General features: G+C 36.6%; 1 protein-coding gene across 4 annotated transcripts in view; it reads right to left on the bottom strand.

The window, feature by feature from the left end:
* The window catches only part of Kifap3 (kinesin-associated protein 3), a 136,973-nt gene that overhangs the window by 15,435 nt on the left and 107,842 nt on the right, over positions 1-13,696 (bottom strand). For all 4 annotated transcript variants that reach the window (XM_039090489.2, XM_039090490.2, XM_063272116.1 and 1 more), the window contains exon 19: positions 11,632-11,731. In XM_039090489.2, coding sequence (XP_038946417.1) covers positions 11,632-11,731 — 100 coding nt within the window. The remainder of the gene's footprint in view (positions 1-11,631; positions 11,732-13,696) is intronic.

Here is a 13,696-nt window from a genome sequence, read left to right as displayed (position 1 = left end):
ATGAGAAAAGTCTATTGCTTCAAGTAACACAAAACCTACTGACAATTTTGACAAGAAAACTGAAGAAGTTCAAAGTTGAAAGTTTTTTATTATTTTTAAAAGTTTAGATATTATCCCCCGCCCCTCTGTGTGTGTGTGTGTGTGTGTGTGTGTGTGTGTGTGTGTGTGTGTTAATCTGAATGCATGTATATGCACAAAGTGTGGTCAGAAGAGGTTGCTGAACCACGGAATGCAGTCACTGACGGCTGTGCCCTATCACATGCAAAGTCCTCTGCAAAAGCAAGTGCTCTTAACTGAGATGGGTCACTCTAGCCCCAGAACTGAAGATTTCAGAGAAGTTTTGTGTATGAGGAAGTGAGAATGAGCAGTAGTTAGAATGTAACATGAGGCCAATAGAGTTTCCATGGTGACAGGATGAACCAGTAGAGGGAGAAGGATGAGGACAAATAAGACATCTTCAGGAGGGCAGAGGACAGAGTCTAGATGCTTCAAGGTCACCTCCATCATTGTAACAAGGGGAAAGAAACAAATATGGATGAAAGTGTGAGTCTATGGATAGGGTGGATTGGCTAAATCAGAATGGCTGTATTCAGCTGTGAACAGTAATTTAATAAGGGCGGTAATCACTAGAAATTAGCACTCTGCTTCTGAAGACTTCACTGCATGCATGTTAGTAAATGCTAGGATGATTACTAATGCATATGCCAGACTGGAAAGCATTAATGGATACCCTCTCAAACACTGCAGTTAGATAAAGGTTACAGTGGCCTGGCACTGACACCAGTACGGTTTCCAGTGCTTTGCTGTCATGGTTGAACTGCACTGCACTGTCCAATCGACACAAACATGAGCTCTTTTGAACAATAAGACATATTTTTCTTTTTTAAAGAGTACAAAAGTACTTTTAAAATATTTACTTTGTGTTGAAATGGTTCTATGGACCTTTACAAACAGAATTTTGGGTGAACTAAAGTTGCAAAAAGACAATATCAGCATAAATTCTACAATGGCTTAAGAAGATCTGAGGCATGTGTGAAAGCAATAATTAGAAGACGCTATGCCATGGCTCAAAGTTCAACATTCCTATAGTGTGCCTAGTACCTTCTAAAGAGGCCACAGACAGTAAGTACTATACTTCTTTTTAAAACTTCAGTCACTCTTCCTCTGCAGTCTTTAAAAAATTGTGTGTGTGTGTGTGTGTGTGTGTGTGTGTGTGTGTGCGTGCGCGTGCTCGTGTGTGCCATGGCGTGCACGTGGAGGTCAGAGGACATTGGGGAAGTTCCCTCATGCCACCACGTGGGTTTCAGAGATAAAGCATAGGTTCTGAGGCTTGGTGGCAACTACATTTACCTACGAAGTCACTTTGCTAGCCAAGTACCCTCTTTTTAAAATGCAGCAACCAACAATTAGCATTTGCTAAAAAGTGGATCCTCTATTTCCAAGAGACCTGATTGCATGGTCTCTAATTCAGAAATATTCTCCTCAGTTCTCCATCTGCTTTTAAGCATTGTTTTTACAATCAGCTGAATCAGTGAGGGGCATCACCCACCCAGTGAGGGGCATCACCCACCCAGTGAGGGGCATCACACACTGCCTTATTCCAGTGTTCTGATTTTTATGAGAAATGATTCATTTCATGGAATGTGATTATTATAACAGGAACTATGGCTTAAGTAGTGAGAAATGACAAGACTGATTTAAATTTTTTATTTTATTTAAAAATATCCTTATTTTTATTTATGGTCCAGAAGAACACATAGTGAAATATTTTTATTTTGGCTATCATTCAAAATTGTCATCTGAGGTAAATTTCAGTTTGCTAAAGTCTAACTGCCAATCATAAGGCAATAGAAAAGGTAAAAAACAAGTGAACAATAAATTTAATACATTTACTGAATTGTAATACTTACTCTATATGTACAGAAATAAAATTTTATTCACTTGATAAAATGGCTGAGTGGGTTTAATAATGTTATTTTTGTTTTTAGAGTAGTTCTTATAATGTAGAAATGAAGATTTCTGAAAGCCTCAAATTTTCCTTGTTGCAATGGGATTATTTCTGTGCCTGAAGTGAAGAATACCGCTCTTACTCATTAAGCTAATTAAGTATAAGCTCATGTTCACACCAAGAATAGAACTTAGCCAAAGAAGTCAGTGAGGGTCTGTTGTTTAAAGCCTTTTAGTGATCAATTCTCATGTTAACAGAGCAAGTCCAGCACCTCTCTGCTCACCCCAGGAACACATCTTAGTATTATTCATTTTCTAAAATTTTCTTTCAGTTTTGGTCTTGTTACCATGTGACTTGGTAAAAACTAGGTCACTTGAAAAGGAAGAAAACCTAATAAAACGAATTACAAGGACAACAAGATTAAACTGCTCGCACTGTCTTCACACACCCTCGCTGAAACCGTACAAATAGGCAGTTGGCTGTGCTTTGGCGTTTAGCAGCACGCCATCAGTGAGGAGGAGGAAATTTTATTCTCATTAACTGTTGCAGATTTACTGCAGTGAAAAAGGGCTATGGAACCCGAGAAGTGACAGTACAGCAAGATCAAAGCCATGGCTGGAAACTAAATAAACCCTCTGGCTACTTCCTGCAAGGAAAATTCACTTTGGCAATGTAAAACAGAGCCCAGTTAAAAACTACTCTCAGTTTTATGAGCTGTCATAGCAGCTCAAGTGGTTTGGGCTGGCTGAGTTTAGAACATTTTATTTCCGTGTTTTTGTCTTAGATACTTCTACAAGAAGGTTTATAGACTAACTCCCCACTCCAACACAACAACAAGAAACTTTGTGTAGTTAAAACTGAGTGTAGTTGCTAAGCTCATTGAAGCGGGCCTTCACTGGTACATTATACCAGTATTTCACTCTTACATTTAACTTGGGAATATGGATTTACTCTTAGGATATAAACACAACCTGCACAATTCCTATTCAAGCTAAATGCAAATCAGCTACATAGCCCACATGGCTTTTATCTGATTAGTAAGCCATTTGTCCAGGGCATCCCGAGTGATTGTGGGCAACGAGACTAAGGTAATTACTTAATATTAACTTAAAGGCCTACGGCTCAGTATTGAAGAAAAATGTTCTGTTTCATGCTTTGAATATAAGAAAACTTAATGACTATTCATAGGAGTTAGGCCACATCCAAACAGACAGGACTAGAAAGAATAACTCAACCTTGAACTCCACAGTCCTCTCCAGTTAAGGACTAAGCCTAACACTATGACTCAAGGCCTAAACAGACTGCCCTATGTCTCTATGTCCCTATGTCCCTATGTCTTAAAGGGAATAGTGCTTGTTATTCCGTTTAAAATATGAATAAGGAAGCATTTGAAATGGTAATTTGCATTATAGTAAAAAAAACAAACAAACCTACTTTTGATGGCCAAACATCTCCTCTAAGCACTCACCTACACTTAAAAACTTTAGACTTTCTTTTAATTTATATTTGCAATTGTTTTATTTTGAAACAGAGTATCATGACTACCCAGGCTGGCCTGCCCTGATATCCTCCTGCCTCAGCCTCTTGAATTCTGTGCATACAGATATGCACCAACCTAGTTGACTAAATTCACTCTCAACTGTTCTATCTGTTCAGTCAACAAAAGTGTAACCAGTGCCTCTGGAAGACCATCTGAGCTTCACCACTAGATAATCACTCTTAAATGGTGGTCATGTATTCAGTGTCCCAGCCAAGCCAGGGTTAACACCCACGTCATGTCTTTAAACACAAGGCTGTGCACAGTTGATGTGTTAACACTTTTATGGGATTCAGTTCTATTATTTTACTTGTAGATGCAGTTATAGCAATATTTTTTCCACCTAAATGAAGGTCTTAATAAACTCTCAATATTGTGGTTTCCTTTGAGAAAATCCTTGGGCTTTATACACAGCCAGTACACATCCAAAAGCTTTGCTCTGACCGCCAGATAGAAAAGAGCACTGCCCCAGTCCACTGCCAAGCTCTCCTGCTTCGAAATTGTAAAGGAAAGTAAATAACTGAAAACACCTTTCCACGTAAGCACTGAGACATCTCTAGGGTAAGACATCTTCCCAAGGCTCCAGTAATTTTTGACTTATATTTCTATTTTTTAGTAAAGTTTACAGTTTGCTAATGCTGATCTAATAAATCTAGCCTTAATAATCTAATAAAATCTAGCCTTAAAGGTTATAAGCCCAACTTACTAATAAAATCTAATTCAATTTTCCATGGGAAGTGCAAATAATTAGTGTCCAAGCAGTGGAGGGAGGCCTTTGCACTGCTAGAAAGAAGCTGTCTCTCTAAAAGGTCTAAATAACAAGAAGGAAGTCAACCACAGGACGTCCCTAACAGGCAGCAGACAGCGCCGTTAGCGGAAGAAGGGACTTGCACAGGGCAGTCACTCTCCAACCCAGACAACCTCATCCTTTAACTCTCATTTTAATACAACTGGACTTAATGTTTAGACAGAATTTGAGGTAACGAACTCATTACTTAATGCGTTAATAAACTGTCTGCAGCTTGCCTTCAAGTAAATGTGAAATACCAATTTGCAAGAAAACATGTCCAAATGTATTAAAGCAAAATAGGTTTATAATTTGCCCTGCTACAAAGTGAATGCTACATCTCCCCTTTAAAAACATTTTCTCTCTACTTTCCCAAACACAGGTCACCAGGATTAATGTATCTCCTTGTCATCTGGAGGCAGTGACCCTGTGGAACAAAGGCTGCTGTCTCATACAGAGCTTAAGGGCTTCAGTATTCATTACCGCCCTGTCCACTTGGTTCCGTTAAAATCTCTGACCCTTAATTTCTATTTCCACTCTTCACCCTCTTTACCTCACACACGTGACTTTGATCAAATGTGACGTGTGCAGCTATGAAGGTCAGAGACATTTATTAGCCTTGATGTGCTTAGATTTAAATTTTAAAAAGTCTCAAACATTTTATTCTTGGAAAATTTTAAAGGCTCCTAGGAATATTTTATCTTGAAAAATCCAGAAAGAAAAATAAAATTTCTCATAAGGATTATTTCACATAGTAAGTCACATAATTAAAATGTCTCCATATTTACATTAGTTTACACCATGCTAATGTCTTGTAGTTACTGCCACTCAGGCCCAGCAGTTTTCAGCAACCTATAAGTTTACAAGTAGAACAATCGCATCACTATCTTAGGCATAGTTTCCTTCGTTATATAGCTTATGAATGATTTTATTAATTTCCAGAAATTCTGTGACACATTTCTACTCCATCGATACTCACAAAACTACAAGGACTTACAATCGTCCCTCTGATCTCAGTCTGCACAGCATTTACTACTGGGTTTGAGATGTTTTTACATAAGCTAAAAACCCCTTGGATAACTGAATATTCATAATTAATTTTAATATATTATAACAATTTGCATAGATCTGTTTATTTTCAGGTAGAAGCATCATGTCTAAAATGAAGCATTTTTAAAAGTAAATAGGATACTCTACTGCAACTCAACCTGGCTGTTATATTCTTGATATACATATGTATATGTATGATATGTATTTATAAAGAAATTGCTTTTGAAAAACTTTATTTTCTCATTTGTATGTACAGATGTTTTACCTGGGTCTCTGTATACCATGTGTATGCCTGGTGTTCATGGGGTCAGAAAAGGTCACCAAATCCTGTGGAACTGGAGTTACATGTGGGTGCTGGGAATTACATCTCAGGTCCTCTAAACAAGCAGCTGGTGCTCTTAACGCTGAGCCATTTCTCCAGCCCCTCTTCTATATTTCTTTTAATCAAGGCTTAAAAAACTCTATTTAAACCTACCAGCAGTCCTTCTAAACATGCCTGCAAATGTCCAGAACTAAGGGTTTTGGGGACCTACACAGACAGCCATGTCAAGAACTCAGTGTATGGGAAAAGTTTAGCAGTGCATTAAATATACAGGACATTGAGTAAGTTATTTTAGTTTTTTTAAGATTATATATTGTTTGATAGTGGCCTTGTGTTAAACCTAGCAAGCTAGGGTTTGGATGGGGGATGCTAAGGGTAGCCTTATGGTAAAAGGAGTAAATCTAACTTGTATACACAGAATCCTACTGTTAGGAAAAACAATACTTGAAAGATTAAGGGGCCGGTAAGGTAGCTTAGTGTAAGGACGCTCCCTAGCAGGCCTGACAACCTGGACTCCTGCAACAACTGAGTCCTGCAGATTCCCCTGACCTCCACATGCATGTCACCACAGGTACAATTAATATGGAAATGTAATTTAGAGTTAAAATTAGTATATTCTTTCATTCAGAGAAATAGTTACTTCATTATGATCTTGCAACTAACATTTCAGCTATTATTTAATGGTTCACAAAATAAAGAGGCTACAATAAAAGATATACGTGCATAGTATGTAAGTTTTAGCACAAAACAAATAATCGCAAAAAACTCCAAGAAAGAAAACAAAAGGTTGTAACGAAAATGAGGGCATATGAAGGAGAGAACAGGTCACATGTGAGTCCAGTTCACTCTGACCTCAGCGAGATGGTCAGTGATGACATCATTCTACCAACCACAAAGAGCACCAGGCTCTCTGAAAAATATTTTTCAAAGCCCCAAGGAAACTGAAGCAGACTGAGTTTTTTTCCAGTTTATGAAAATTGGATTCCTATAAAAGGAAAATGGACCATTTTTACTGCAACAAAAACTGATTTGTAAAAGCTGGAAGCAGTTTAAGAATACTCTTAACATGAGGTTCTTGTTAGTCTTGAAAAGTAAGAGTTATAATAAAAAAAGGCCCAGAAATATGGCATGAATACATAGTACATAACATTAAAAAACCACCCCCCGAAAACCTTGCTCCCATTATTTTTAATTAGCTTCAATACCAAGTTCCACTTTACCCCCAACCCCAGTTCAGAGCTGGGGAGATTTACATTTGACACTGTGATTGGCAACCTCATAGCTAATGCCTTGGAGCTGTAATGCATTTTGCATTAGCTCTAAATGTCGGGAAATCCTGGCGCCAAGAGGTTCAAACCAATAGTGACATGTGTCTAAAGCCAAGGATTTGCTGTCCAACTGCCAGTATCTATTTTATCAAACGTCCGGTCTCTCTTGTAGAATGAGATAGATGAGTTTAACAGCTTTCACTGTTTCCAATTAGACTGACTCACTGTATTACAGACCCCCAGACTGTGAAGCACCTTTGACTTGGGCTTTAGGAAAAAGCAACAGCATAGACTAGGTCTTAACACTTCTTTCAGTTTGGCTTAGTTTCTCAGATTTTAATTCCTACATATCTTTTAATTATTAAACATTTGAGAAAAAAAAGAAAAATCTGAACAATTAAAAAAAAACAGATGTCATACAAATTAGTAATTTATTCTTTACCTAGCAGGCACCCGGGATCAACTACTGTACAGGAATCCACTCAGACTGAAATGTCCGATAACGAGGCCTGAAAGCCAGGGAGCTGAGTGGGGTGGCACTTCGCCCCACTGTAACTTGTCTTCTCATGCTCTGTCACACATGCCACTGCCAATCAGGAAAACAGTGTTGACGGACACTGTTTCCGTAGAACCTTTTATTTTTCTTCCCTAGTACCTTTGCTGGACTTAGTCATCAAGGCCGTGAAGAAGAAGCAGGGAAGAGTCGGCAGATCGTCTGGATTTCCCTGACTTAGGGAGGGGCGGCTCCACAGAGGACACACTTCTCCCCTCTAAGGGTGGCCAGGCTTGTCAGATTTTAAATCCAATGAGAACTCTATTTGCCCACTGCCTAAGTTCTTTGTCTTTTTAGCCCCAGGAGTGGTGAGAGCTAGAAGACACAATTTCAGTAGTGAACGGAAGATTTATGGGAATATATTTGTATAGTATTTAAAGTCGGTTAATAAAATGGAAACCTTCATAATCAACATTTCGAGTTGATGCTATTTAATGAGTGAAAGTGTGCCTCCTAGATATCAGACTGAGAGCTAGCCTGTAGTTTAAGATTTCAGTTGGGGAACATTACACAGATAAATCATCATAACAAAATGTGTGAATAATTATAGCAATTTAATATGTTTAAATATCTACAGAATTAGAATAAATATGCCTAATAAGATTCCTGGTTTTCTACTGTCAAAGGAGAATCTTATCTTGTAGGAGCTGTGAGAAGGAAATGGGAGGTAAATAGAATCAAAACCCAGTTTGTGTATGTATGAGAGTCTCAAAGAATAAATAAAAACCATCATTAAAAAAAGAGACTCTTAAATAACTAAAAATATCTGAATGAGTGAAAAAGCAAATTGAGGATAAAACTTATTTAACTAAGAATTAGTCCAGAATAATAATTGCGAAAGAAGGTGCCAAGGCCTATTAGAAATCCTCTGTTCTGCTGTAAATCACATCTCTACTGACACATTTGAGCATCCTTTTTCATTTAATTTATTAGCTACAAAAATTGAAGGAAATTAACAGTAAATGATGCTTCTACAAATAAAAAGAAAAAGTGATATGCTCATGGGATTTAAAGCTTATAAAGTTACTAATGATAATATTATTTCAGGGAAAGCTTTGTTAAAGGATAAATAATTCTCATATCAAAATAATTACAGGAAGTATATTACTCTTTTGTTTTTAAAGGAGTCTTTAGTTCATTTTCAAGGATAAAAATATTTAAGTAGCTTCTTTACTTCATAAAAGAATATATCACAGTAGTTTTCAATAAAGAAGTTCTATATGGACTTTCTCAGTCACTAAAATTTAACAAAATTTTTAAATGAAATAGCAAAATAAATGAAAAGCATAAATGAAAAGCAAAATATTGAAATTTTAAAATATTAAGCATAATAACTAAATGTATCTATCAATAAAGCTATGCTGTTTTATAAAACTATAATTAAAAATGATAAACTTTGTTGAATTGGTCTCAAGATTTACTGACATATATTCAATTACTCTCATATTGGAAATTTTGAGACAGAGTCTCACCAAATGACCCTGGTTGACCTTGGACTTTCCTGTCTTATGTCCCTGAAGGCTGGGGTCATACAAATGTCCCACACTCCTGACTACATATTCAACATTAATCAAAATGTTTAATTTATTTGAAGTTACATAAAAATGAATTACATTAAAAATGAAAACAGGTCTTATTTACAGAATAAGGTGAAATCTGAAGCAGTCTGCTTTATTTAGATTGGGACTATCTACAGGACGACACTTATTGTGAACCAGAAGGGAAGAATAATTACAATGGCAGAACAATTAGGTTTATAGATGATATAAGCATTTTTTGTTATAAGATCATAAACCCAAATCGACTTCCATTTTTAATTTTACAGAAAACATTTGTTACTGTGAATTGTCACATTAGTTATATGTAATAATTATAGAAACATTAATTAAATATTTATAACTGGAATGCCACATACTTCAGAAATAATGAGGTCTTTTTTTAATTTTTTTAGTATTTATTGATGGTGAGCTTTTATGTCTTTTTTCCCCCCCAGGTGGAGAGGTTTTATGAGAGAAGAAGAGTAGAAGAGTAGAGGAGTAGAGGAAAGGCCGGCCATGAGCACGTGGAGGGAAGGGGGAGTGGGATGGGGAGAGAAGGGACAAGGGGAGGAGCAGGGAAGAGAGGAGACAGAGAGCAAAGGCAAGAGCAAGAGTGAGCTTTTTGTCTTGAGGCAAGGGATTTCTTAGTATGTCAACCTAGCGTACTGACGAAATTGTTTCTTGTGTTATTGTCACTGAGAGGCCACTATAGAATACAAAACTTCACATTTCATGCATATATCTTACATAAGATGTAGTATGAGCATAATTTAAAGAAAGCTTTGCTTTGCATTTCTGTATGGAGGGAGTATTTCCATGCAGTGTACCCATGCATATTAGATCACCTCAATGGATACTTCAACCAGCTGTGCTTTCTTTATCTGTAAAGCAGATATAATTCTTGCTTTAAAAATTTAGACTGCAAGTTTAAAAAGATGGATATTTGTAAAATAGATTATATATAATAGATGATCAATAATATTTACACCCACTATCATAATTATAGTTGTATCAAGTTAATTTCAATTGATCACTGAGATAACACTGGTCAGAAAAAGGCAATAAACGCATCACGTAAATGGATTTAGACTTTGTTATTGGTTATCTTCTACGACCTCAAGTAAGACGGTACTACATAAGACGCCATTCCTGTCACTGATCTGGAGAACTGAGCTGATGTCCAACAAGACACTTCATGTCTACTGACTAGCACTCATGGTGCTGAAAAATACTTTGCAAACTACTTGGGGAGAAAAAGTAATCTTCAATGTTACTTAGCCATAAATACTACAACCTTCAATAGCAAACTTCCGGCCACTTTTTTTTTTTATTAGATTCAAAGACCATCCATGAGCTGGAACCCATACTTGACACTGATAAAGTGGCTAGGAATCTGAGAATAGATAGTTCATGGTCCCTAGGAGAAAACCTACCACTGTTGTTATGCTAAAGAAATACAGCAATAAAATGGTCCCCAAAGATAGATTAGCACACCACTCAACCCTTTCAAAGAAACTTTCTTGAGATAGATGGTAATTAACACAGAAATTCACAACAGGACAATGTATAGCGCAATTCACCCTTAATGGAAAGTGCTTATCAAAGTCAGGGATCTTCTTGGAAGAAGAGGCAGAAAGGCTGTAAGAGGCAGAGATGATGGACCATGCCATGAACCAGGACTGTACAGAGACAGGTTGATACATGTATGAACTCACAGAAACTAGGACAGCACACTCAAGACCTGCACTGGTTTATACCAACCAAACCCAGCATGGAGAAGGGAAGTGGATACAAAGTTCCACTCTTGACCAAGAAGCTGTTTGCCAGTAATACCTGCTGGGAAAGAAACAGTAGCTTTCTCTACTGCAGTGCCAACAGATAAATCACATGCAAGTGCCCTGCTCTCGGGCAGTTGGCCTACACAAAATGCTCATATTTTGTGTTTGAGTGTGTGTCTCGTTTCATTTTGTTATCTTTGTTTCTTCTTGAGTTCTTTATTTGTTCTTTTGACTTTTGTTTATTTTTTTTAGAGAGTGAGAAAAGATGAAGTTGGTATAGAAAAATATGGTTAAAATATATTGTATGAAAAATATTTTACAATATAAATATAGCTTGTGTTATTAAAAGTAGGATTTTAAAAATAGAAGCTAAATTACTCATGTAAATGGAAAACATCTTACGAATAATAAGGTTCTACCTATTCGGCTGATAGCTCAGTGTTAAATTCCAAGGGTCAGCCGGGATGAATGCAGCACACCTCTAGGGTTGGCACAAAGAGGAAAATATTTTCTATACTTTCTGACAACAGTTTAAAACCTCTAAGGACATTAGTAATGAAGCTTGATGCTGCTATATTCAACTTTGTTACAACTATAAAACAATCGCTAGGAAATAACCTGTGTTCATTGAATTGGACACTACTGTCTTTTTCAAATAACACTTTCTAAAGCAATGAAGCATTACTTTTTAATAAAGTAACTAGAAAAATAAGCATTTTCCTGAAGAGATGAAAGGTTTTTACCCTCCTTGTAATGACAAAGGCAGAGAAATGGCAGACTGAAGAAAACTCGAGCTTTGGAAAAAACAAGGAGCCGCCACCCCTGAGTTCTTCCTTGGAGCTCGGCTTACCTGCCAGGAAATGAGTGCTGTCCAACCACGTCTCCATTCTGGAGGTGAAAGTCATTGAAGAAGTCTGGACTTAGAGCTCCTTCAGAGGTGATTAGTCCATCTACAAAGAACCAAAGCAGTGATTACATTTAAAGGGAACGCATTTATAGGGAATAAAATAAAAATTACCTTATTGAACAACACATTAGAAACCAGCTTAGTTTGGAAATAAAAATGTCAGAAGGTCATGCTGTTATCCCTGGAGTTGCATTGGAGTCCACACATAGAGAAGAGGTCAGTAAGAGTTATCACAATAATACAGCAGTCACTAAGTACTAGGTAATTCCAGTGCAAACAGAAACAAGAGGGACTGCCTGCCAGGTACTTACAGAGCTGTGGAAAAGAAAAATCCAAAAGGAGAAAGGCGTCAGGTATTTCACAGAGGGGAGGGACGATGGTTCGGGCTAACGAAAGGTTATGACTAAAGGCAAAGGAGGCATGGAACACCACAGTGCTGGCAGAGCAGGACTTCAGCATGCTTCTCATTTTATATTCAGATGCTTCATTTATATATCACAATTGGGAATATATCAAAATTACTTAGTTAATAAAACCCATGGACAATTTAAATGGCAAACACACAAACTTGTTCTCTTTTTTTTAATATAAAATGGTTTATACATCCTGTGGTCTTAAATGGGTGAGTCATACAAGACGGACAGTTTCTGAAGGCTTGAACTCCATCAGCTATTAATTTTGATAGCTATACCATCATGTTGTCAGGTGCACATGGTTCCCTAAAGAGCTCTACACTGCTCTGTGGTTTGAGAGCTCTGCTTTTGCTTTAAGTATTTATCCCTCTAAGTCTGTCAGTTTAAAAAAAATGATTTAAGCGTTGTATTACTTTCAGTTGTACCAAGACTCTAAACAGGCTGCTATTTATAAGGTGACGTAGAAGAATGACTATTACCAGACACTCAGAGATTTGTATGCCGGCTTCAGGGATGCCCTAAGCCTAAAACAAACCGTTTAGCATCTGCCTTCTGATTAACTATCTGCATGGATTTGACAACTCTGAGTTTCCTATGCTGTATTACTGAATCTAGACATAAATATTGGCCAGTCATACTGACTAAACAAATAAAAATAAGACAAACTGGCAAATTATTTAGTCAACAAATGATTATTTTGTATATACACCTGCATAATAGTGTGATCCAAAAATATGTATAATTCATACACATTATTGAAAGAATTTCTCTTTGGATACAACGAAATTATTTACAAATACTACACAATAGTAGATATGTGTAATGGGGAGTACTAACACTGTAAAATATAGAGGGTTACTATTAATAGGGGTTAGAGTGTCCTACTTGGGGAGAGGCAATATCAAAGGTGATATCTGAGTCTTCGGATATCAGCAGGACTTAAATGACAACATTTGTTTGCGTGAGATGGCCCTATGGAAAGGCACTGCTGCCGAGCCTCCTGACCTGAGTTTGATATAAAGAATGCACATGGCAAAGAGGGTCAACTCAGGCTTCTAGACATGTGCCATGACATACAAATAAATAAATATATGTATGAAAGCTGTTTGAAATACAAGTATATTCAAAATTGCTTAGAAGGTAAATCTAATTAGTATAGTTAGCAAAAGTGTAAGCACAGTGCTTTGTATTTTCATAAAATCTCCATCCTAGTCACTTGGCATAAACCACATATTAATGTCTTGGACTATTATTTAATTTGTTGAATTGTTAGTGTATACAACTGGTACTAATCTTATTATTTTACTAAGTTTAAAATAGTTGAACCTCAAATAAAATCTAAAAAAAAATCAAAGTAATATTTGGCTCTGATTTTATGTCTGCTAGAAATTAAATATTCTATAAGTCCAATACCAGGTAAACATAGAGAAGATACAAAATGGAATCATGGGGAATTCCAAGACACAATCGAAGGACAGAAAGAAGGTAAAAAAAAATAGAAACTAAATTTTGTATTTAGTATTTTGTTAAAATCTGGCTAATGTCAACAAGATTAAATTAAAATACTCAGAATTCTAAAAATTAAAACCAAATAA

The sequence above is a fragment of the Rattus norvegicus genome, chromosome 13 (assembly GCF_036323735.1).
Source record: "Rattus norvegicus strain BN/NHsdMcwi chromosome 13, GRCr8, whole genome shotgun sequence".
In the NCBI taxonomy this organism is placed as follows: Eukaryota; Metazoa; Chordata; class Mammalia; order Rodentia; family Muridae; genus Rattus; species Rattus norvegicus.
This window is presented reverse-complemented; position numbering and strand designations above follow the sequence as displayed.